Source organism: Ochotona princeps, chromosome 4 (assembly GCF_030435755.1).
Source record: "Ochotona princeps isolate mOchPri1 chromosome 4, mOchPri1.hap1, whole genome shotgun sequence".
NCBI lineage: Eukaryota > Metazoa > Chordata > Mammalia > Lagomorpha > Ochotonidae > Ochotona > Ochotona princeps.
Window position 1 is genome coordinate 6,300,660 of NC_080835.1, and position 21,247 is coordinate 6,321,906.

Genomic DNA, 21,247 nt, shown 5'->3' on the forward strand with positions numbered 1-21,247 from the left:
CCTTGGAGGCTGTTGGAGTATCTCGGGCCGTGTGGGGGTGAGTGTGATCGTATTCTGGATTTGCCCGTGAACCGGGGTGTGGGATGTGACGGGGCCGTAGCCGAGCTGACTTCAGGGTGGGTTTCGCCTGTGGTGGTTAGAAACTGCACCTTGGTCTCGTGTGAGCATTATTTAGCTTGTTAAATGAACACTTGGCTGAAGAATGGCAGTAGAGCTATTTTAAGTAGTTTAGCTTTAGATAAACCAGAACCCCTTTTCTTTCTTTCTTTTATTTTAACAGCTCTTCACGGAGTATGGCCGCCTGGCAATGGATGAAATTTTCCAGAAACCCTTCCAGGTAAAATACCGATGATGGGATTTAGTTCACGATTTCGTATGGCAGAGTGAGTGACGCATGGTTTGAACACCCAGATGGTTGAAGAAGTGTAAAAAGGAGAATAATGCTTTATTACATGTGTCAGTGGTCTGAAGCCCAGATGTTGGCGCCCGCTGCTGAGTTCTCAGGGACTGCAGCCAGGCTCACTGCGTGCCCATGTGCACGGGCCGCCACCCCCTGCCACCACGCGGAGCCCAGCGGTTGCTTGCCATGCCCTCTGGCCCCTTAGGGCACGTGTGCTCTGTCGCCTGCTGTAGATGAGGGGTGCCTGCGGCGTGTCACTCAGCAGCAGGTCTGGTTTGGGGACCCACCTGGCCGTGATGTTCTCTCCCTTGTCCTTTACTGTGTTCCCTGTTCTCAGCTTTAGGGCTGAGCGCAGAACTTGACGTTTTCTCGTGTCTCCCTTCTGTTCCAGTTAACCCATACCAACAAAAAGGACAGACCGGAGAAGCTAGCCTTAAATTTCGGCTAGTTCTGGTCCTTCTGGTGTTTTTAAAGTTTCTAAGCTATTACAAAGTGGATAAATCCTGGGGCCAGCATCGTGTCTTGGCGTGTTATCTGTCACCTGCAATATTGGCATCCTGGGTAGGCATCCGTTTGGGTACCAGCTGCTCCCTGTTAATGTCCCAGGGCAGGTAGCGGAGGATGGAGTAAGTGCTTGGGCCCCTGCACCCATGTGGGAGACACGGAGGAAGCTCCTGGCCGCAGCGTGGCCAGCCCTGGCCATTGGCAGCCGTTTGGGGAGCGAACCTGGAGATGGAAGATCTCTCTCCCTCCTTTCCTTCCCCCTTCCCTCTCTTTTCCCTCTGCTTTCCTCTCTTTCCCTCTCTTGGTGAACTCTACCTTTTAAGCAAATTTCTTTCTTTCTTTCTTTTTTAAGGTCAGACTATTAGGAGGAGATACAGATCTTCCATTTGGTTCGCTCCCCAAAAGCCACAATGGCTAGTGCAGGGCCAGGCTGAAGTCAGGAGCCAGGAGTCTCTTATGTGAGACCCCAGGAGCTTCCATCCGGGTCTCTCATATGAGTGGCAGGGACCCAGAAGCTTGGGCCATCTTCTGCTGCGTTTCCTGGGCCGTTAGCTGGGAACTGGATTGGAAGTGAAGCCACCAGGACGTGAGCCAGTGTTCATATGGGATGCAGCGTTTCTGGTGGCGGTGTTACTAATAACAGCAGGTGCCAGCCGCAGTGTCAGCCTCAGAATCCTTAAAAAAAAAAAGTAGGGAAATGCTTCGATACAGTTGTGTGTCCCTTGGAAGCAGTTGTCATCTGCTGTGCTGAGAATGCCTTCACGCGCCCTCACGCTGTGCTGTGTGCTTTCCCTGAACAGACCCTGATGTTTCTGGTTCGGGACTGGAGCTTTCCTTACGAGTACAGCTACGGCCTGCAAGGGGGCATGGCGTTCCTGAACAAGCGTTTGCAGGTGAGCGGGCGCGTGCCCTCCCAAGAAGTGAGCCAGGAGTCACGGCGACCTTCTCATCTGCTTCTGGCTGTTGCGTTTAAAACAGATTGCTGGGCATGATCTTCAGTTGTTAAATATGTATGAGTCTTAGCACAAACCAGTATCATTTATTCATGGTGCATAATGCGCAGGGTGGTGGAGAAAACCCGCGGCTAAAGCCCAAGCTTTGAAGACAATTTCCATCTCACATCACAGATTCTGTATGTGTCCGTAAGGTGTTGTGTTCAAAAAAATTTTTAAAGATAGTTTTATTTGAAAAGCAAATTTACAGAGAGAAGGAGAGACAGAGCGAGGAAGAGATCCTTCACCGGCTGACTCATTTCCCAAACGACTGTGAGGCCAGAGCTGAGGTATTCAGGAGTCAGGAGCCTCTTCTGGGTCTCCCACCCGGGGTGCAGGAGCTCAACGACCTGGGCCATCCTCAACTGCCTTCCCAGGCCGCAAGCAGGGAGCTTAGATGGCAGGTGGAGCAGCCAGGGCTAGAACTGGCGCCCACATGGGATGCCATTGCCTGCAGGCGGAGGATTAGCCTGTTGAGTGCTGGTCCCTATATTCAAATTTTTAAAAATTTTGTTTTCCTTCAAAATTCTCATTTGTTTTGGCACAGGCATAAACAGGTCCAGCCTGTTCCCCGAAAACCAAAACACAGGGCTCCTTTGTCAGTCACTTTTAGGCGGTTAGATCCTTCCTCCTGCACACAGCCCTTCCCTTGTGCTCAGTATTTGCACAAGATTCTCTTCTAAGAAATGCCTCCTGCCTTGTGTTGTGTTAGCTGCGGGAGCCAGACCGCCGGTTACTGTGCCCCTTCGGGCTCTGCGTTTCCTGGCCGGCCTCTCGAGTGTGCCTGCCTGCCTCTGTTCTCCCCCGAGGGCCTCTGGTCTCGCATGGTGACTCACCGGTCCGCGTTGCAGGTGAAGGAACACCAACACGAGGAAATCCAGAATGTCCGGAACCACATCCACTCATGCTTCTCTGACGTCACGTGTTTCCTCCTGCCGCATCCGGGGCTCCAGGTGGCCACAAGCCCTGACTTCGATGGGAAACTGAAAGGTGTGTGTTGCAGATGTTACACACGGAAGTAACATGACACCGTGAGCCAGGCATCGGGCACACGTGAGTTAACATGACACTCACCGTGAGCCAGGCATCGGGCACACGTGAGTTAACATGACACTCACCGTGAGCCAGGCATCGGGCACACGTGAGTTAACATGACACTCACCGTGAGCCAGGCATCGGGCACACGTGAGTTAACATGACACTGTGAGCCAGGCATCGGGCACACATGAGTTAACATGACACTGTGAGCCAGGCATTGGGCACACGTGAGTTAACATGACAACGTGAGCCAGGCATCGGGCGCACGTGAGTTAACATGACACTCACCGTGAGCCAGGCATCGGGCACACGTGAGTTAACATGACACTCACCGTGAGCCAGGCATCGGGCACACGTGAGTTAACATGACACTCACCGTGAGCCAGGCATCAGGCACACGTGAGTTAACATAACACTCACCGTGAGCCAGGCATCGGGCACACGTGAGTTAACATGACACTCACTGTGAGCCAGGCATCAGGCACACGTGAGTTAACATGACACTATGAGCCAGGCATCGGGCACACGTGAGTTAACATGACACCGTGAGCCAGGCATCGGGCACACGTGAGTTAACATGACACTATGAGCCAGGCATCGGGCACACATGAGTTAACATGACACTGTGAGCCAGGCATCGAGCAGGGCCTGCACCTGCCTGGTGTGGCCTCCGCGGAAGACTGCTCTTCCAAGGCCAGGTTGTGTTCTCATGTGCTGCAATGGTCAGAATTTGTTTACCTCAGTTCCTGAGCCTTCTAGAAGCATCCACTCATGGTCTTTCTAAAGGATACGCTGTGGTTACTGCTTTGTAAGGGGTCCAGGTGCTAAATAAAGGGAGACTAAACAGAAGTCGATTTGTTGGGTGCATTAGCTTCTGCAGGAGAGAGGCCCCGGCCGCGTGGCCCGCTGTTCTCGCATCACTTGTGATTACGCCACAGCCTGAGCCTGGGTCACGTGCTGCCCGGAAGTGCCCGTCAGCTGGCAGACGAGAAGACTCCGAGTCAAGACTCAGGGGTCCAGTGACCTCATAGAGACCTGAGTCACCGAGTAGCTGGCCCATGGTTTACACACGCAGTAAACTGAGTGCTTTGTTTATAAGCTTGTTCGAGCCTCCCGGGCTGCCCGTGGAGTGTTATGGTCATAGCTGCCCGCCTTGGAGACCGTGGGGTCCCCCCACTGTGCCACAGACCTGGGAGTTCTGTGAAACCAGGCAGGGCTCCCTCCGACGACTCACGCCCTCTGTCACACGGAGGTCCCGCGTTTGAGGCTGTGCTGTCTAGGTGCCAGGGGGGCTTGCCATCCAACTGGGAAGGTTTTCATAACCCTGTTTGTCTTTAGTTCACAATGCGTTTTTTCGTATGTCCTTGTCTGACGCTGGGTGCCCATCCCAGCTGGTCTTAATGTGGTCAGAGAAGCAGAATTGACCTTCACCTCCCTGAGAAGGGCCTCCAGGCCTGTGACGCGGCCGCTGAGCCGCCCAGGCCTGGCCTTGGGAGGGAAGCCGGCCTGTGCAAGCGCTGGAGCCAGGGCCTTGCACCTGCAAAGCCGCTGAGAGGGAATTTTCAGAGCTGAGCAGGGCAAGGGGCTGGAGGGCACATGGTGTCTGTGCGCAGGTCACGGAGTCCTTTGCAGCTGTGGTGGCCTGTTGCTGGTTGCGCTTTTAGCAAGCTCGTCACTGATGGGGAAAATATCCAAGGGGATGCTTTTTTATTTTTTATTCTCTTGTAAGATTTATTTTTATTTATTTGAAAGGCAGGGTGAGAGTAAGAGAGAAATATAACAGAGAGAGGGGGGCAGGGCACAGAGATCTTCCACTCACTGGTTCACCCCCCAGATGTGCACAGCTGGGGCTGGACTGGCCAAGGCTGGGAGCCTGGAATGCCCTGTGAGTCCCCTAGGAGTGCGGTAAGAGCCCTGCCCCTGAGCCGTCACTGCCGCCTCCCGGAGGTGGGAAGCTGCACTAGAAGCAGAGCGTTAGCACTCGGACCCTGGCAGTCTGGGTGGGATGTGAGCACCAGCCTCTGGGACAGCGCCCATGTTCTACTGCAAATTCTTTTCCTTCTTTTTTTAAAGATTTATTTGTTTTTTTTCTGGAAAGGCAAATATACAGAGAGGAGGAGAGACGGGAAGATCTTTCATCCGATGGTTCACTCCCCAATCAGCCACAATGGCCAGAGCTGAACTGATCCGAAGCCAGGAGCCAGGAACTTCCTGCAGGTCTCCCACACAGGTGCAGGGTCCCAAGGCTCTGGGCCGTCCTCGACTGCTGTCCCAGGCCACAAGCAGGGAGCTGGATGGGAAGTGGGGCTGCCGGGATTAGAACCGGCACCCATGTGGGAAACCAGCTTGTGCAAGGCAAGGATTTTAGCCACTAGGGCACCGCGCTGGGCCGACTTGCTTGCTTTTTTTTTTTTTTTTTTTTTTTAAGATTTAGGCTATGTTTATTGGGAAGGCAGATTTACAGAGAAAGGAGAGACAGAAAGATCTCCATCCATTGGTTCACAACCCAAGTGACTGCAATGGCCAGAGCTGAGCCAATCTGAAACCAGGAGCCAGGGTCTTCAGGCTTCAGGGTCTCCCACACGGGTGCAGGGTCCCAAGGCTTTGGGCCATCCTCGACTGCTTTTCCAGGCCACAAACAGGGAGCAGGATGGGAAGTGGGACAGCCAGGATTAGAACCAATGTCCACATGGGATTCTAGCACATACAAGGGGAGGATTTAGCCATTGGGCCATTGTGCCGGGTCCAACTATTGGTTTTCAATAAGTTCTTGATTGATTGAGAGGCAGAGAGAAAGGGAGAGTGTTCTGTCTGTTGGTTTAGTTCCCAGATGCCAATAGTCACTGGGTCTGGAGCCGGAAGCCGGAAATGTATCTGCGTTTCTCCTATGGACAGGGAAGCCCAGCCACTCGAGCCAGCACTGCTGCCACCTGGTGTTGGTGTCCTGCATGTGCACCCCAGGGAGTGTTTTCACTGTTAGGCCAAATGCTTGCCTCTGACACATGGTGTTTGAGGAACTTGTTAATTACTTAAAAAAAAAATTACTTTTATTTGAAAGGTTAATTTATATAGAGAGGCAGAGTCAAAGAGATCTTCCATCCACTGGTTCACTTCCTATATAGTCACAACGGCTAGAGCCAAACTGATCCAAAGCCAGGAGCCAGGAGGAGCTTCTTCTAGGTCTCCCACACAGGTGCAGGGTCCCAAGGCCTTGGGCCGTCCTCGACTGCTTTCCCAGGCCACAAGCACGGAGTTGGATGGGAAGCGAGGCCGCCGGGATTAGAACTGGCGCCCATATGGGACCCCAGCACACACAAGGCAAGGCTTTCAGCCACTAGGGTACTGCGCCGGGTGCAGATTTAATTATCTTTATATGAAAGGTAGAGATACACAAAGAAGGAGACGGAAAGATTGTTAATCAAATTCTTTACAAATTAAATTTCTCGACTTGCTGCACGGTGCCAACTCCCCTGAAGGAGAGCCATGTGTGTGAGTCCGTTTCTGTTACTGTAACAGAATAGCTGAGGCAGCCTGCTTACATCTAGCTCACAGTTGTTGTCGGGTTCAGAGTCCAGATGTCAGCGCAGGCTGCCCAGCGAGGGACCCCCCGGCACATGGCAGAACAGGGCCGGAGGAAGGATCCCCGGGCAAGCCGGGAAGTGGAGCGTGGCCAGGCTCCACCTTGGCCTTCCACTGCCAGCTGCCTGCACGACTTCGCCACGGCAGTCCCCAGCTCCCTGAGGACCTCTTCCTGGGTCCTGCCTCTGATGTTTCCACCATCCCTTGCGAGCCCCACCCTCTGGAGCAGGCCGTTGACACGCGGCTCTGGGGCGAGGGCCGGGATGGTGAGCATGCAGACCCAAGCCCCCAGATGAGCCTGTGCTGAGCTTGCGTGGACCCGCACCGCAGGCGGGAAGCAGACGCCGAGGAGTGCTGGCTCTGGCAGCAGCCTGCTCACAGCCTCCCTCTCATGGGTCTACCGAATGTGGACACAGGAGGGTGGGCTCCGTGCTGCAGCTCGGGACACCTGCACTCTGTACAGGAGTTCTGGTTCAAGTCCTGGCTGCTCTGCATCCGAGCCAGCGGCCTGCCAGAGCACCTGAGAAGCAGTGAATAATAATGACTAGGATTCTTGGGTCCCGGCCACCGACGTGGGAGACCTGGACGGAGGCCCAGGCTCCTGGCTTCACCCAGGCCCGCCCTTGGCTGCTGCGGCCTTTTGGAGAGTGAAGCAGCTGATAGATTTTTCTGTCTCTCTTTCAAAGAAATCTTAGGAAATGACTAACTAGACTGTGAGGATTGTGTCCTGTGCTCACCTCGGTGGACTAAGGCCACCTGGTTTGTTGTGTCCTTCCCCATGGTCCTGCAAACAGACATTGCTGGTGAATTCAAGGAGCAGTTACAGATCCTGATCCCGTATGTGTTAAATCCCTCCAAGTTAATGGAAAAGGAGATCAACGGCTCAAAAGTGACCTGTCGGGGACTGTTGGAGTACTTTAAGGTAGATGTGATTTTTTTTTTATTGCTAAAATGTTTGATTCTTGCTAAAACTGGTGTAGGCGTGGAACTCATCCTGGTGGATTCAGACGTTTCCCTGGGTTGTGGGGGCTGCTGGTGAGAGGCATTTTCAGAGACCCAAGTGTCCTTCCAGGAGTAGGCCACTGGGTGGCAGTACCGGTCTAAGAACCCCGTGGACGTCCCCGCTCTTAGAGGAGCAATTGCTGTGGCTAAAGGAAGACGATTCCCGGAGGAAGATGTGGTCGCAGGAGGTGGGTGCGTAGGAGCTGCCGCCGAGATGTGTCCTGACTGCTGTAGAGCGGACGGTCACTCTGCCCCCAGGCAGCGGTGGGAGCAGCGTGCATGGGCCTCCCGTGGAGTCCTGGCCCCGCAGGCCTGCGCTGCTTGGGACTAGCTTTAGTGAACTGAGAGCTCTAACACGCACTTGTAGGGTGTGCTGTGTTTCCGCTAATTTCCCCGGTTGTCGCTCCAGGTGTTAAGGAAAACTCAGCTGTGTGGTCACCAGTTTTAAAACGTGAATCCAATCGAACAAGAACAGCATCCTTTATAATCTTGTTTAATGTTTGTGTTCGAAGGCATATATCAAAATTTACCAAGGGGAAGATCTGCCTCACCCCAAATCCATGCTTCAGGTAAGAAACTCCTCTGACTTTTGAGTGGCACCTGCCAGTCACACGCGCACCTGGTCTGTCGGCTAGGTCATCGGCAGCAGTGTGACCACCTGCTGGTCTTGCCCGTGGGTCCACCTGAAGACAGAAGGGCCTCTCCTCGCCGGGGCTGGCGATCCCAGGCAGGACAGCCCTGCCGGGCTAGAGCAGCCGGGGCCTGCTGCGTGGCATGTCTTTCTATAGAACATGTCCTGACACACGTGTTCATGACTCACGGGCCAGTTTTCACCATTTTTGCATGAAAGCTGTCATTTTGTGATGGTGGATCGTCTCTGACCTTCTCTGCCCAGGCATCGCAAACGCCGGTTCCTTTAGGAGCAGGGCGCTGTTACGGCGGGGCAAGGGCGGCCAGCGTCTCGGAGCTGAACTTGTGCCTCCTTCTTTTTCTATTTTTGACTCACACTGTTTCTTATATTTAAAACCGGAGCCAAGGAAGTGATATCTTCCTCGATTTTGGAGGTTTAACTTGTGTGAATGATTTTCATAGATTAAAGAATGTAAAATTTTTTTTTTCCGGTTGAAAATCTGGCAGAAAAGATGTATTTTATTTCATCAGTTGAAGAACGCGCGGGGAGGGCGAGGGCCTGGCCCGTGGTAATTGGTGGGAAACGTTCGTCATAGTTCATCCTTCGCGTTTTTCTTAAAAGGCCACTGCCGAAGCCAACAACTTAGCAGCCGCAGCCTCTGCCAAGGATGTCTATTACAACAAGATGGAAGAGGTAGGCGGGGCTAGGCGGGGCTAGGCGGGGCTAGGCGGGGCTAGGCGGGGCTAGGCGGGGCTAGGCGGGGCTAGGCGGGGCTAGGCGGGGCTAGGCGGGGCTAGGCGGGGCTAGGCGGGGCTAGGCGGGGCTAGGCGGGGCTAGGCGGGGCTAGGCGGGGCTAGGCGGGGCTAGGCGGGGCTAGGCGGGGCTAGGCGGGGCTAGGCGGGGCTAGGCGGGGCTAGGCGGGGCTAGGCGGGGCTAGGCGGGGCTAGGCGGGGCTAGGCGGGGCTAGGCGGGGCTAGGCGGGGCTAGGCGGGGCTAGGCGGGGCTAGGCGGGGCTGCTTGGTGTCTGTGGTGGTGGGGGTGCTGGCTTCGGAGGCCCAAGCTCCACCCGACTTAAGGCAGCTGCGGACATGGAACCGGGGCTCCTGTCGGGTACAGTAGGTTAAACTACCGCTTGTTTGAGTCCCAGCTGCTCAGCCTCCGGTCTGGCTCCCTGCTCATGCGTCTAGGGAGGTGGCAGAAGATGACCCAAGTGCTTGGGCCCCGCCACCCACGTGGGAGCCCTGGGTGGAGCTCGGGGTTCCCGGCTTCGGCCTTGCCCGGCTCCTGTCCGTTGCCGTTCATCTGGGAAGTGAACCAGCAGATGGAAGACCGCTTCCTCTCCTTCTGTCACTGTGCATGTCAAAGGAATAAAAGACATTAAAAAAATATTCCAAAACAAAACACGAAAGCAAAGTCAGGAGGCAGCAAGGCTGTGCCCAGGCCTACCTGGTCGCCAAGTCCTTCTGATCACCACTTGGAATGGCAAGCTCGTCTGGTTCCAGGGCTTGCGCTGACCGCATGTGAAGCGGCACCCACGTGGATGCTGGCACTGCCAACAAGGCCCAGCCTGCTCCACCACAGTGCCAGCCACAGAAAGTGAATGTCTAATACCCTTTTTCTAAAGATTTATTTTGAAGTTTGTATTGGAAAGGCAGAGTCAAGAGAGAGAGAGGTCTTCCATCCGCTGGTTCACTCCCCAAATGGCCACAACAGCCGAAGCTGAGCCGATCGAAACCTAGGAGACAGGAGCTTCTTCCAGGTCTCCCGTGTGGGTGAAGGGGCCCACGGACTTGGGTCATCCTCTGCTTCTCTCCCAGGCCACAGACAGGGAATTGAATGGGAAGTGGAGCAGCCAGGACTAGAATTGACGCCCACATTGATGCCAACACTGGCAAGCGGAGGACTAGTTTGTTGAGACACCATGCTAAACTACCCCAACTGCCAACTTGAAGCTTCTGACTATGGCACTTGTGTTATCCTGGCTGCTCCAGTTCCGATCCAGTTCCCTGCTAATGTGCTGGGAAAGCAACAGAGGATGGCTCAAGTCCTTGGACCCCTGCGCCTGTGTGGGAGACCCAGCTTCTTCTGGCTTTGGCTCGGCTCTGCTCCGGCCGTTGCAGCCATTTGGGGAATGAGCCAGCGGATGGAGCCAGACTCTCCCTCTCTCTGTTGATATACTTTTCAAATAAAACACCCAAATAAAGTCACTTTGTTTTTAAAAATAGGAAACCGTTGTATCCCCGTGTCTTTTGGCTGGCGCCCTTGTTTCCCGTAGGTTTGTGGCGGAGAGAAGCCGTACTTGTCCCCAGACGCCCTGGAGGAGAAGCACTGTGAATTCAAACAGCTGGCTCTGGATCACTTCAAGAAGACCAAGAAGATGGGCGGGAGGGACTTCAGCCTGCGCTACCAGCAGGAGCTGGAGGACGAGATCGGGGAGCTGTACGGGAACTTCTGCAAACACAACAGCAGCAAGAACGTCTTCAGCACCTTCCGCACGCCCGCCGTGCTCTTCGCGGGCATCGCGGCGCTCTACCTCGCCTCGGGCCTCACCGGCTTCCTGGGCCTCGAGGTCGTGGCCCAGCTCTTCAACTGCATGGTGGGGCTGCTGCTGATCGCGCTGCTCACCTGGGGCTACGTCCGCTACTCGGGCCAGTACCGCGAACTGGGCGGGGCCATCGACGTCGGCGCCGCCTACGTGCTGGAGCAGGTGAGTGGGCGCGGTGGTGGTGGAGGGTCAGGGTTAGGGTCAGGGTCAGGGCCAGGGTCAGGGTCAGGGTCATGGTCAGGGTTAGGGTCAGGGTTAGGATCAGGGTTAGGTTCAGGGTCAGGGTCAGGGCCAGGGTTAGGATCAGGGTTAGGGTCAGGGTCAGGGTCAGGGCCAGGGTCAGGGTCAGGGTTATGGTCAGGGTTAGGGTCAGGGTTAGGATCAGGGTTAGGTTCAGGGTCAGGGCCAGGGTTAGGGTCAGGGTTAGGATCAGGGTTAGGTTTAGGGTCAGGGTCAGGGCCAGGGTTAGGATCAGGGTTAGGGTCAGGGTCAGGGTCAGGGCCTGGGTCAGGGGCAGGGTTATGGTCAGGGTTAGGGTCAGGGTTAGGATCAGGGTTAGGTTCAGGGTCAGGGTCAGGGCCAGGGTTAGGGTCAGGGTTAGGATCAGGGTTAGGTTCAGGGTCAGGGTCAGGGCCAGGGTTAGGATCAGGGTTAGGGTCAGGGTTAGGATCAGGGTTAGGGTCAGGGTTAGGGTCAGGGTTAGGGTCAGGGTTAGGGTCAGGGTTAGGGTCAGGGTCAGGGTTAGGGAAGGGTTGGCTAAGTGAAAGCAGGCACAAAAAGCGTCCCTTGGTTATTTAAGTTTCCTGTTATTCTGTTATACCTTGTTAGGACATGGGCAGCTATTCCTGATAATTTATTTTCATGCCTAAAGATGGCCTTTTGTATATACAAGGTTTCAGCTTTGGGCCTGGCATAATAGCTCAGTGGTTAAATCCTTGCCTTGCAAGTGCTGACATCCCATGTGGGTGACGGTTCATGTCTTACCTGCTCCACTTCCCATCCAGCTCCCTGCTTGTGGTCTGGGAAAGCAGTCCAGGATGGCCCAAAGCTTTGGGACCCTGCACCTTCATGAGAGACCCAGAAGAAGCTTCTGGCTTCAGATTGACTCAGCTCTGGCTGTGTGGCCATTTGGGAAGTGAACCAGTGGATGGAGGATCTTTCTCTCTGTCTCTTTGAAAAATCTGCCTTTCCAATAAAAACAAATCTTAAAAAAAAAAAGTTTCAGCTTCAACACACTGCGTTGCTCGTGGAAATCCCCACTCCCGTGTCTTTCTGTCTCCTTTCCATTAAGTTGCTTCAAGAACTCTTGGAAAAAAAGGATGAACTTAGCACGATTTTCTATTTTGAGTCCTGCTGCTCTAATCTTTTTTTTTTTTTTTAAAGATTTATTTATTTATTTTTACTTGAAAAACAGATTAACAGACAGTAGGGGGTGAGAGAGAGAAATATATCTTCCATTTGCTGATTTACTCCCCAAATGGCCACAACAATCGAGCTGAACCAACCCAAAGCCAGGAGCCAGGAACTTTTCCTGGGTATCCCACGTGAGTGGAGGCTCTCAAGGACTTGGGCCGTCCTCTGCTGCTCTCCCAGGTTCTAAGCTGGGAACTGGATGGGAAGTGGAGCTGCCAGCACATGAACCAGCAGCCATATGGGATCCTGGCACTTGCAGGTACAGAATTAGCCTGCTGAGCCACTGTGTTGTGGAGCCTGATGCACTGCTGGTTTCAAAATGGATGGCATTTCTTTCACTTAAAATCTTCCCACAGTGCTCAGGGCTCTGATGGTGACGTTCTGCCCCAGGTGCAGGCAGCTTTGGGGGTTCATGTCTCGGAGTAAGAGCCGCAGGCGGGTTAGGTCAGCCGGGCGACTTGCCTGAGGAGGTGACCACCTCCCGCAGGGCAGCTGGTTCCTCTGTGTTAGACACGGTCAGGGGAGGTAGAGGTGTCCAAGCCCGTGTCCTCTCGTGGTGCTGTGTGCTGTTCTGCTAACTCACGTGTGGAATCCGTGGACTCTTGCCAGGCGTCTTCTCACATTGGAAATTCCACTCAGGCCGCGGTGCGGGAGGCCGTGGTCGGGAAACCGCCTGGGGAGAAGAAAGCCCAGTAGCGTCATGAGACGTGAAGATCCGGCAAAGACCGGCCAGCAGCACCACAGGCCGGTCGGAGGAGCTCCACCCCGGGGCCGGGGGGAGAGCTGTGTGCCTCGGTGCTGGAATAAACACCCGGCTTCTCCACGGTTCCAGATCCTTCGACTCAACTTCCAGTTCCCTCGGAAGCCTTTGCTTGCCTCGCCGGCCCAGATCCAAGCCTACATCTGTTTTCTTATTACTCTCTGCTTTGTGCACTTTAAGGGAGGTGGGAGGGAGCTCGAGGACTTGGTGCCAGACCGCCTCTGTCCTCTGAGTGCTGTGCCAGTGCCTTGGGCGGTGGCCTGGCCGGAACTGCTGCTGCACTGTATGGGGCGGCGGGGAGGGGCCCCCCGTGCAGGGTGGGTGCCCTGGTGGGTGCGGGCGGCGGGGAGGGGCCCCCCGTGCAGGGTGGGTGCCCTGGTGGGTGCGGGGCGGCGGGGAGGGGCCCCCCGTGCAGGGTGGGTGCCCTGGTGGGTGCGGGGCGGCGGGGAGGGGCCCCCCGTGCAGGGTGGGTGCCCTGGTGGGTACGGGCGGCGGGGAGGGGCCCCCCGTGCAGGGTGGGTGCCCTGGTGGGTGCGGGCGGCGGGGAGGGGCCCCCCGTGCAGGGTGGGTGCCCTGGTGGGTGCGGGGTGGCGGGGAGGGGCACCCCATGCAGGGTGCATGCCCCGGTGGGTGCAGATCAGCACTGCTTTTTTATATCCTACTCTTTCCTAAAAGTTTACAAACTTAAAAGAGCTAAAGAACCACAGAGCATCCGAAAGGGACACCATTACGCTTCAGAAGGTCTGTCTGTCATCCTAACTAGTGAATCCTGTTTGTCGCAGCGTGTGCAGAACATCCCACCATGTTTCCATACGCCGTGTTCTCCAACGGAAGGTCAGAGGGTCGCTGGGCAGTCTGAGAGTTTAGTTGCAAAGTGTTCCAGTAGCTTCTTTCTAGATAAGAGGCAGATATTCCTTGAAAAAGCCAGGTCGGCTCACGTCGAAGGGACGAGCGGGGGCTGCTACAGCAAAAGCTGGGTTGGAAGCGAACTCCGTGGCCTCAGAGAAGTCGGCCACCTGCCTCGGAGAAGTTGGGCTTGTGCCTTGCTCAGGCGCCCAGGGGTTCATATCTGTGGGAATGCAGCTCTCCGTGGCTTTTATCTCTGAGTTCTGCCCAAGCAAGGATTCCAGGATAGACATGACCACGTTTTAGTGCCTGTAGTGGATGGCCCGGTTCCTGTGGCTGAGCAGTAATTAATAATGAAGTGGCCTGCGTCACAGTCCTTCCCAAGGTGCCTTCTCCCGTGCACTGTGTAGTGTTCCCTAACAATGGAGCTAAATTCGTCACTTGTCTGTATCCTTCATTTTCCCTCCAATAGTCTTCTGTGGCTTTAAAATTGCTCTGGCTTCATAAGGACCCAAATCTTACCCTTTGGTAAGGTAAGCGTTTTGTCTGTTGGCTGCTTTTTTCTCCAGTTTCTAATGATGAGTTCCTATGGGTTTTTAACCTTTCTCACACTCGGCTGTATTTGTATGAACACTCAGGTCTCTGAGCCTTGCTTTTCATGATAATTTAATTTTGTTGCAGGAGGCGGATAGGTTAAATTGGAGTGTAAATTCCATAGGTAAATTGGTAGAGGAAAGGGTCACGTGCCTGAAAGTGAGCTCACACCGCAGCACCGGGGGCCCTGGCGGCTGCGGGAACATTGGGCTCTGGTTATGCTGCAGCCCAGTGTTTCTGCTCCGGTTTTGTGAAGCAGTTATCTTGGCCTGCTCATCCAGGGAAGCTTCGCTCCCTCTTTAGTTGGCTGGTCTGCTTCTAGAAAAAATGTACAGCATCTCCTCTGGGCAGGTCAAGGAGCCTTCTTTGGCCCCTTTTTTCCCTTCACAGCAGACAGAGCGTTTGCACGGTCACTGCTGGCTGTGACTAGCCGTGGGCCTGGAGTGCCCGTTAGTCTGTGCCACAGTTTGGCTCTGCGTGCTGCTCGCTCTGCCCCTCCCCTTGCCCGGCTCTCTCTCACCAGCCCCAGCATGCACTTGGAGCATGTTCCGGTGAACGTAAGGACATTTCCCGAATTTTTTTTTTTTTTTTTAAAAGATCTCAGGACAAGTTAGTTGTTGCTAGCTTGAAAAATGACTTCCCAGTTTGTTTCTTATGTAAAAATAACAGAAGTCAAAGCTTCGCCTCTTTGGCTGAGGAATCTTTCCGGGTTTCTCCAAGACAAAGTGAGGACAGGCTGCCGTGAAGGTGGGCAGCCTGGCTGAGGAGGGTCAGCACCCAGCAGAAGGTGTCCTGTGGGGGCTGCGCTGGGGGCAGGCGCCTGGGACCCCCTCCTGCTTTCCCTGTTCTTTCTCTTTTCTCTCACTCACTCTTGACATACGCACACACATATGCTACACCCACGTGCGCGCACACGCACACACACGGCCAGGTATTGTAGTCACCTTCGGCAGCAGATCACACACAGTGTTCTTCCCAACTTAGAAAAATGGTACCTTGAATAAGGAGGGGTCTGGGTGAGTGAGTGGGATTGGGTGGTTCAGGGGTCACGTGTCTGCTGCCTGCAGGGGGACAGCCGGCTCAGCACTTGGTCAGTGAGGCCGCCTCGGCTCCGGGGGCTTGACTAGGCTGCGTCCAAGTGCCTTAGAGCTGTGTTTGTAGTTCCTCACGGCGCCTTCTCTGGAAAATGAATGTCCAGTTTTCCTGTTGATTAGCAGGTGTAACTGGGATTTTAAAAACAAGTCTTGATGATAGCTTTTTTTTTTTTCATGTAACAAACAAAATCCAGCGCTGTGACTTAACCCTTGAATCTTCCACACACACAGCAAACCTTGAAGACAGGTTGAAACTTAGAAAAGGCTGCCACTAACTGATAAGTTGCAACTGAAATTTTCAAACTAGGCTTAGGGGTGGAATGGTTTTGAAAAGTCTGCCTTTGGGAAGGACTTCCGTGGGCCATGAATTCAAGTGTTTGATCAAGGGAAGATTCCTTCAGCTCCCAGAGCTTTCCAACGGGCGTGAATAGGTGGTGCCTTAGATGTTTGCCTTGAAAGGAGTTCATGCGAATCTGGAATACGTATAAATGTTCCTGGGGTGTCTCGTGTGTGTGCATGTTTCTTTAAAAAATGATTTATTAAAATATTTTCTGCTAAACCTCTGCCCTGGATGGCTTTCCATTTTATATTGGAGTCGTAAGATCATTTAATGGAATAAAGATCGCAACGCTGGGCTGTCTGTGCCATTGTCTCTGGTCTGTAGTGGGGGGTGGGGGTGGGGAGCTTGGTAGAGTGGCTAGGATGTGGGAGGGTGTGGCCCACGCTGGGACCGGGGCGTGACCCCCACGCTGCTGGAGAAGGCCGTGCTGCTGGCTGGGGGAAGGAAAGTGGACACAGATGTCAGGGGGGTAACAAGGACTTGGGAGGACTTTGGAGTCTTTAGCCCTTGACTTTGGCTGCCCGCTGCAGAGCCAGCAGCTGGTAACGAAGGTTTCTTCCCTGGGGAGAGGAAAGGAAAGCTCTGTTGGTGACATGGAGGCGGCAGGAGGCTGCCTGGAACTTCTCAAATACCTTGGGGTATTTGAGTGAGCGGGCTTGGAGGCCTGGGTCCCTGATCAGGGGGTGCGGCGGCCTGTACAAAGGGAGCGCGGTCAAGGCCGAGACCCACGAGCAGCTTTAGTGCCTCCATCAGCAAGAGCTGGGCAGGAAAGGGGAGCAGAGGGGTGTGGCCGCGAACAGCGGTTGGGGGGCGGGGGTGCCCGGCAAACTCGGGCTTGGGTTATCTTCGGCCATCATGGTGCCAGTTGGAAATGTCTAGTCCGGCTCTAGCTTAATCACAAAGAGGGCCTAGAAAAGAATTGCAGCTGGGAAAAGGATTCTTGTAATTGGATGTCTAGGGTGAATGTGACCTTGTGCACTTGAACTCAGCTGTCAACAGGGCTCTTATCTCAATGTGCAGTGGCCAAATTATCTGTTTGCAGATGTGTTTCCTGCATGCCCCAGGGAGGACAGGCGGAGGTGGGTCTAGGCTCACTGCATTCCACTTAGCGTCCCCAGAGGCAGGAGCTTTCCCCATTACTGTTGATTAAAAAGGTGTGTGTGTGTGTGTGTGTGTGTGTGTCCATCCCGGGAAGCCTTCTCTTTGGTTTGGCTTGAGTCATGCTCCTTCCAGGTCCACCCTGTAGCCTGGGGCTTGGGCACCTTGAGCAGCCTGACCTAGGGTCACAGGTGTGGGTCAGAGTGATGGGATGCTCTGATGGACGGCCCCACTTGGAGCTACTCAGTCACCAGATCAAAGACCGCTGGGAGACCAGAACTCGCTGGCAGCTTGGCCACTTATAATTATTACTTTAAAAGGTTGATTTATTCAAAAGGCAGAGGTAGGGCTTAAGGGCGAGACGGGGATCTGCCGTCTGCTGCTTCTCTTCCCCACATGACTGCAGTACCTGGGGTTGGACCAGGCTGGATCCAGGAGCTTCTTTTGGGTCTCCCACGTAGATGGAGGAGTCCAAGCACTTGGACCAACTTCTGCTTTCCCAAGCACATTAGCAGAGAGTTGAAGCAGAAGTGCAGTAGCCAGGACTTGAACTGGTGTCCATATGGAATGCCGGCACTGCAGGCCGAAGCTTAGGCCATTATGCCACAATACTGATCCACTTTTGGTTATTCAGAATGCAGAGAGAACTGCCATCTACTCGTTCATTCCTTAAACACCTGTAACACCTGGGTTGCAGCTGGAGGGTGGGCATATGAGCCATTGCCTGTTGCCTCCCAGGGTGCACGTTAACAGGAAGCTGGAGTTGGCAGCAAGGTGGGCTTCCATCCCAGTCACTCTGGTGTCCTAAGCAATGTAATACTGCACTATAGGCCTGGGATTGAAAGCCTGGGACATTTTTCCCAGATCAAATGTTCTGGAATGTTCTTTGAAGGAGAGATAGGCAGCAGAACCGGCATGGTAGAAATTTCAGTAGAGATTTGTTCTGCCTCTTCAGTAGGATCTGACAGATTTCAGAGAGATGGTTTCAGAAGGAAGTTACATGTCACCCCCTTGCTTTGATAAAAGCCTGAATCTTCTGGTTCAAGTGTCAAAATTGGCATTTTCATGGATCTCCCCTTGGTGGGGTGAGCGGGGATAGTCACACTGCAGTGGCTGGCTGGCAGAGGAGCAGTGCTGCCATGCTGCCATGCTCAGAACTGCTGTGAGCAGCTGGGGCAGACGGCCGACTCACACCACCCCCTGCTTCCTTGCCCTGCCCTTGTCATACCCCGCCACACCTGCTCAGCTTCCCCTAGGGTCTCCCCAGGGTGCACAGCCACTGAGACTTGCTCTGTTGCTCCTTCCTCGGAGAGTCAGCAAAGCCGTGAATTCTCTGAGAAGAGCATATCTTAGAAAGCGGAAAATAGAGATTAAGAATTTAAATTTGGGGCCGGTGTGATGGCCTAGTGACTAAATCCTTGCCTTGCATGCACCAGGATCCCATATGGGCACCAATTTGTGTCCCGGCAGCTCCATTTCCCATCCAGCTCCCTGCTTGTGGCCCGGGAAAGCAGTAGAGGATGGCCCAAAGCCTTGGGACCTTGGACCCATGTGGGAGATCCAAAGAAGCTCTTGATTTTGGATTGACTCAGCTCTGGCTGTTTTGGCTATTTGGGGAGTGAACCATTGGATGGAAGATGTTTCTCTCTGTCTTTCCTTCTCTGTAAATCTTATTTTCCAAAAAAAACAATTAAATTAAAAAAAAAAAAGCTTCAAAATCAAAGTTTCCTCCCTGCTGCTGGCCATATCCCAATGGGGCTTGTGGCCTGAGGGGTGCAGACCAGTCTGGGAGCCAGGTAGTAGTTAGTGCCCAGCCTGCTGCCCACCTGTCCACCAAACCTGTATGCCAGCCAGGGCTTGACTGTGCCCTTCACATTCTACCTGTTGGAATGTTGATCCCCCAAGCTCTCAGTTATCTTACAGAGGCAGGGTCATTGGCAGCTGATTGGCTCCTGAGCGCTCTGACCTGAGAAAAAGATGAATCCTTTTGTGGCTCTATGAATTGGTGGGTTCCCGTGGCCGTAGCCCTGTTACGAGACCCATAAGTGGTCTCTATAGGCCAACATTGTGGCACAGTGGATTAACCTACCTCCTGTGATACTGGCATCCAAAACAAGTGCTGGTTCAAATTCCAGCTGCTTTACTTTGGATCCAGCTCCATGCTACTATGCCTGGGAAAGTAGTGGAAGATGGCCTGTGTGATTGGGTCCCTGCCAGCCTGTCCAGCCCCAGCCATTGCAGTCATTTGGCAGGTGAACCAGAGGATGGAAGATTCTCTCTTGGCATGCCAGCTTGGTGTTGCCACATGGTGCCCTTCCCTGGTGTACTGATACAGCAAGAAGTTGCTCATCAGGTGCCAAGCAGAGGCTAGTGCCAGCCTGCAGGACTGTGAGCCAAACTGCCTCTGACCTCTATAAACCTCCTGGTGTTGGCACTCCTATTGGCACAGGGTGAAGAGGCTTCAGGACACAGGTCGGTAGCTCTGTGTGTCTTGGGACCCGCGTCTTTCTTTGCTCTGTATGATTTTTGTCTTGTTTTGCCTTTAATTTTTCCTGACATAGCCTTCTCTCTCTCTCTCTCTCTCTCTCTCTCTCTCTCTCTCTCTCTCTCTCTCTCTCTCTCACACACACACACACACACACACCCCAGGCAAGGGGGATGGCATCTAGTTCCTTCTGGAAGGGGAGGGTAGAGAGGTGGAAATCAGTGTGGTGTGCTCAAGGCTGGGCTTGGATGGCCCGGCAGGTGGTCCTGGCTGGTGTGCTTGCTGGCTCCTGCGGTGAGTGAATGCACATAAAGCTCTGGCATTTGGGGCCTCTGACTCTCCTGGTCGGGAAGCCAGTGAGCATGTGACGAGCGCCTGTGCCTCTGCGGGACAATAGCAGCCAGCACGTGGCGCACACTCAGCACTTCGTGATTTCCTTTGTCACCTGGGGCGGGGTGTATTCTTGCATAGTACACAGTATCACCACCACCTTGTTTTACAGATGAACATAGCTAGCCGGTGGCCTGGCCAGGCCAGGGTTTGGCACAAGCATCCTGACCCCACAATGCAGGGCTGCAGTGGGAGAGACAGGAACAGAGAGGGAGGAGAGCTACTCTGTTCTGGACTGGGCTGGCCAGGAGCCCGTTCATCTATGCATCTATGCATCTATGCAGAGGTCTGGAGGATATCCGGTGGCTTGGGATCCAGTAGTTACAAGTACCTTCTGGGGATAGCGCTGTGGCAATGCAGGTGTAGCTACCCTCCTGTTTGGGATGTTTATGACATGGCCTATCAGTGAGCTGGTTCAAGTCCTGGCTGCTCCACTTCTGGTCCAGCTCCCTGGGAAAGCAGCAGAGGATGGTCCAGGTCCCAGGATCCCTGCCATCTGTGGGGAGCGGGCTGCTGAAGCCACTCCAGGATTGATAGGGGCTGTCTCAAGATGGCGGCTGGCCCAGGGCCAGGAGGCAGAGTTGGTCTCGCCAGCAGGTAAACAGGATGTCACAGGGATAGGCTAATGCCCTCGCTGTGATTACTGGCCTATCACGCAGCACCAAGTGGACCCACGGGGAGAAGTGATTGATGGAGAATGATATAAAAGTGGCCGGTCAAAGGATAGACGGACTGAGATGACGGACGACAGACGGACGGCGGACGGAGAAAGACGGGCCGAGGGAGAAGGAGGATGGGTGGGAGGAAGGGTGTCAGAAGAAGCAGGGGGGAAAGCTTAGACCGATGGGGACAGGAGCAGAGGAGAGAAGGTTTTAAATGCAGCCTCTTTTGGCGGTGAGGGGTCTGGTTGCGGTTCCGGCTTTTCCCAGACCCTCAAGAGTGTGTCTTGTCGTTTTAGTGTCACTGCTGCTGGTCCATGTGAGAGACCCAGATGGAGTTCCAGGTTCCTGACTGTAGCCTGGCCCAATTACGTCTCTTATGGCGGGGGAGTGAACCAGTGGATGGAAGCTCTCTCTGTAACTTTGCCCTTGAAATAATACCAATCATAAAGTCTGAAGAGCATAATTGAAAGTTCTTCCTTTCTGCCAGACCCTGCCTTTGCCTCTGAATGAGTTTACATTGAATACAGCTTTGGAGGGGTGCTGTGGTTGGGCTGTGAGTGTGGGTGTCCCCAGTGGTCACACGCTAAAGGTTCCACCCCTGAAGTCCTACATTAATGATTCTGAGAGGGCGGAAGCCGAGACCAGTTCTGACATTCAGAGGTAGGGCTCCGGGGCGTGACCATGGCAGATTAGGCTGTTGGGGTGGAGTCCTCAGGTCAGATCTGGAGAGGCACAGAGACAGCTGTGCACTCCTCTGGGCTGCCTGGGGACTCTGCCTGCAAGGATGGCCATCCCTGGGGGCCACTTAGGAGCCTGCACAGCTCTGAGCCAGCAGCTGCCTTCCTCCACTAGCTGCTTCCCTGGTGTATTTCAC

General features: G+C 54.2%; 1 protein-coding gene across 2 annotated transcripts in view; it reads left to right on the forward strand.

The window, feature by feature from the left end:
* ATL3 (atlastin GTPase 3) overlaps positions 1–12,939 on the forward strand; it is a 45,842-nt gene extending 32,903 nt beyond the window's left edge. For both annotated transcript variants that reach the window (XM_058662876.1, XM_058662877.1), the window contains exons 6-13: positions 281–337; positions 1,705–1,797; positions 2,748–2,886; positions 7,308–7,435; positions 8,028–8,084; positions 8,768–8,839; positions 10,422–10,853; positions 12,714–12,939. In XM_058662876.1, the coding sequence (XP_058518859.1) occupies positions 281–337; positions 1,705–1,797; positions 2,748–2,886; positions 7,308–7,435; positions 8,028–8,084; positions 8,768–8,839; positions 10,422–10,853; positions 12,714–12,800 (1,065 nt within the window). In that variant the 3' untranslated portion in view covers positions 12,801–12,939. The remainder of the gene's footprint in view (positions 1–280; positions 338–1,704; positions 1,798–2,747; positions 2,887–7,307; positions 7,436–8,027; positions 8,085–8,767; positions 8,840–10,421; positions 10,854–12,713) is intronic.
* Positions 12,940–21,247: the final 8,308 nt, after the last annotated feature.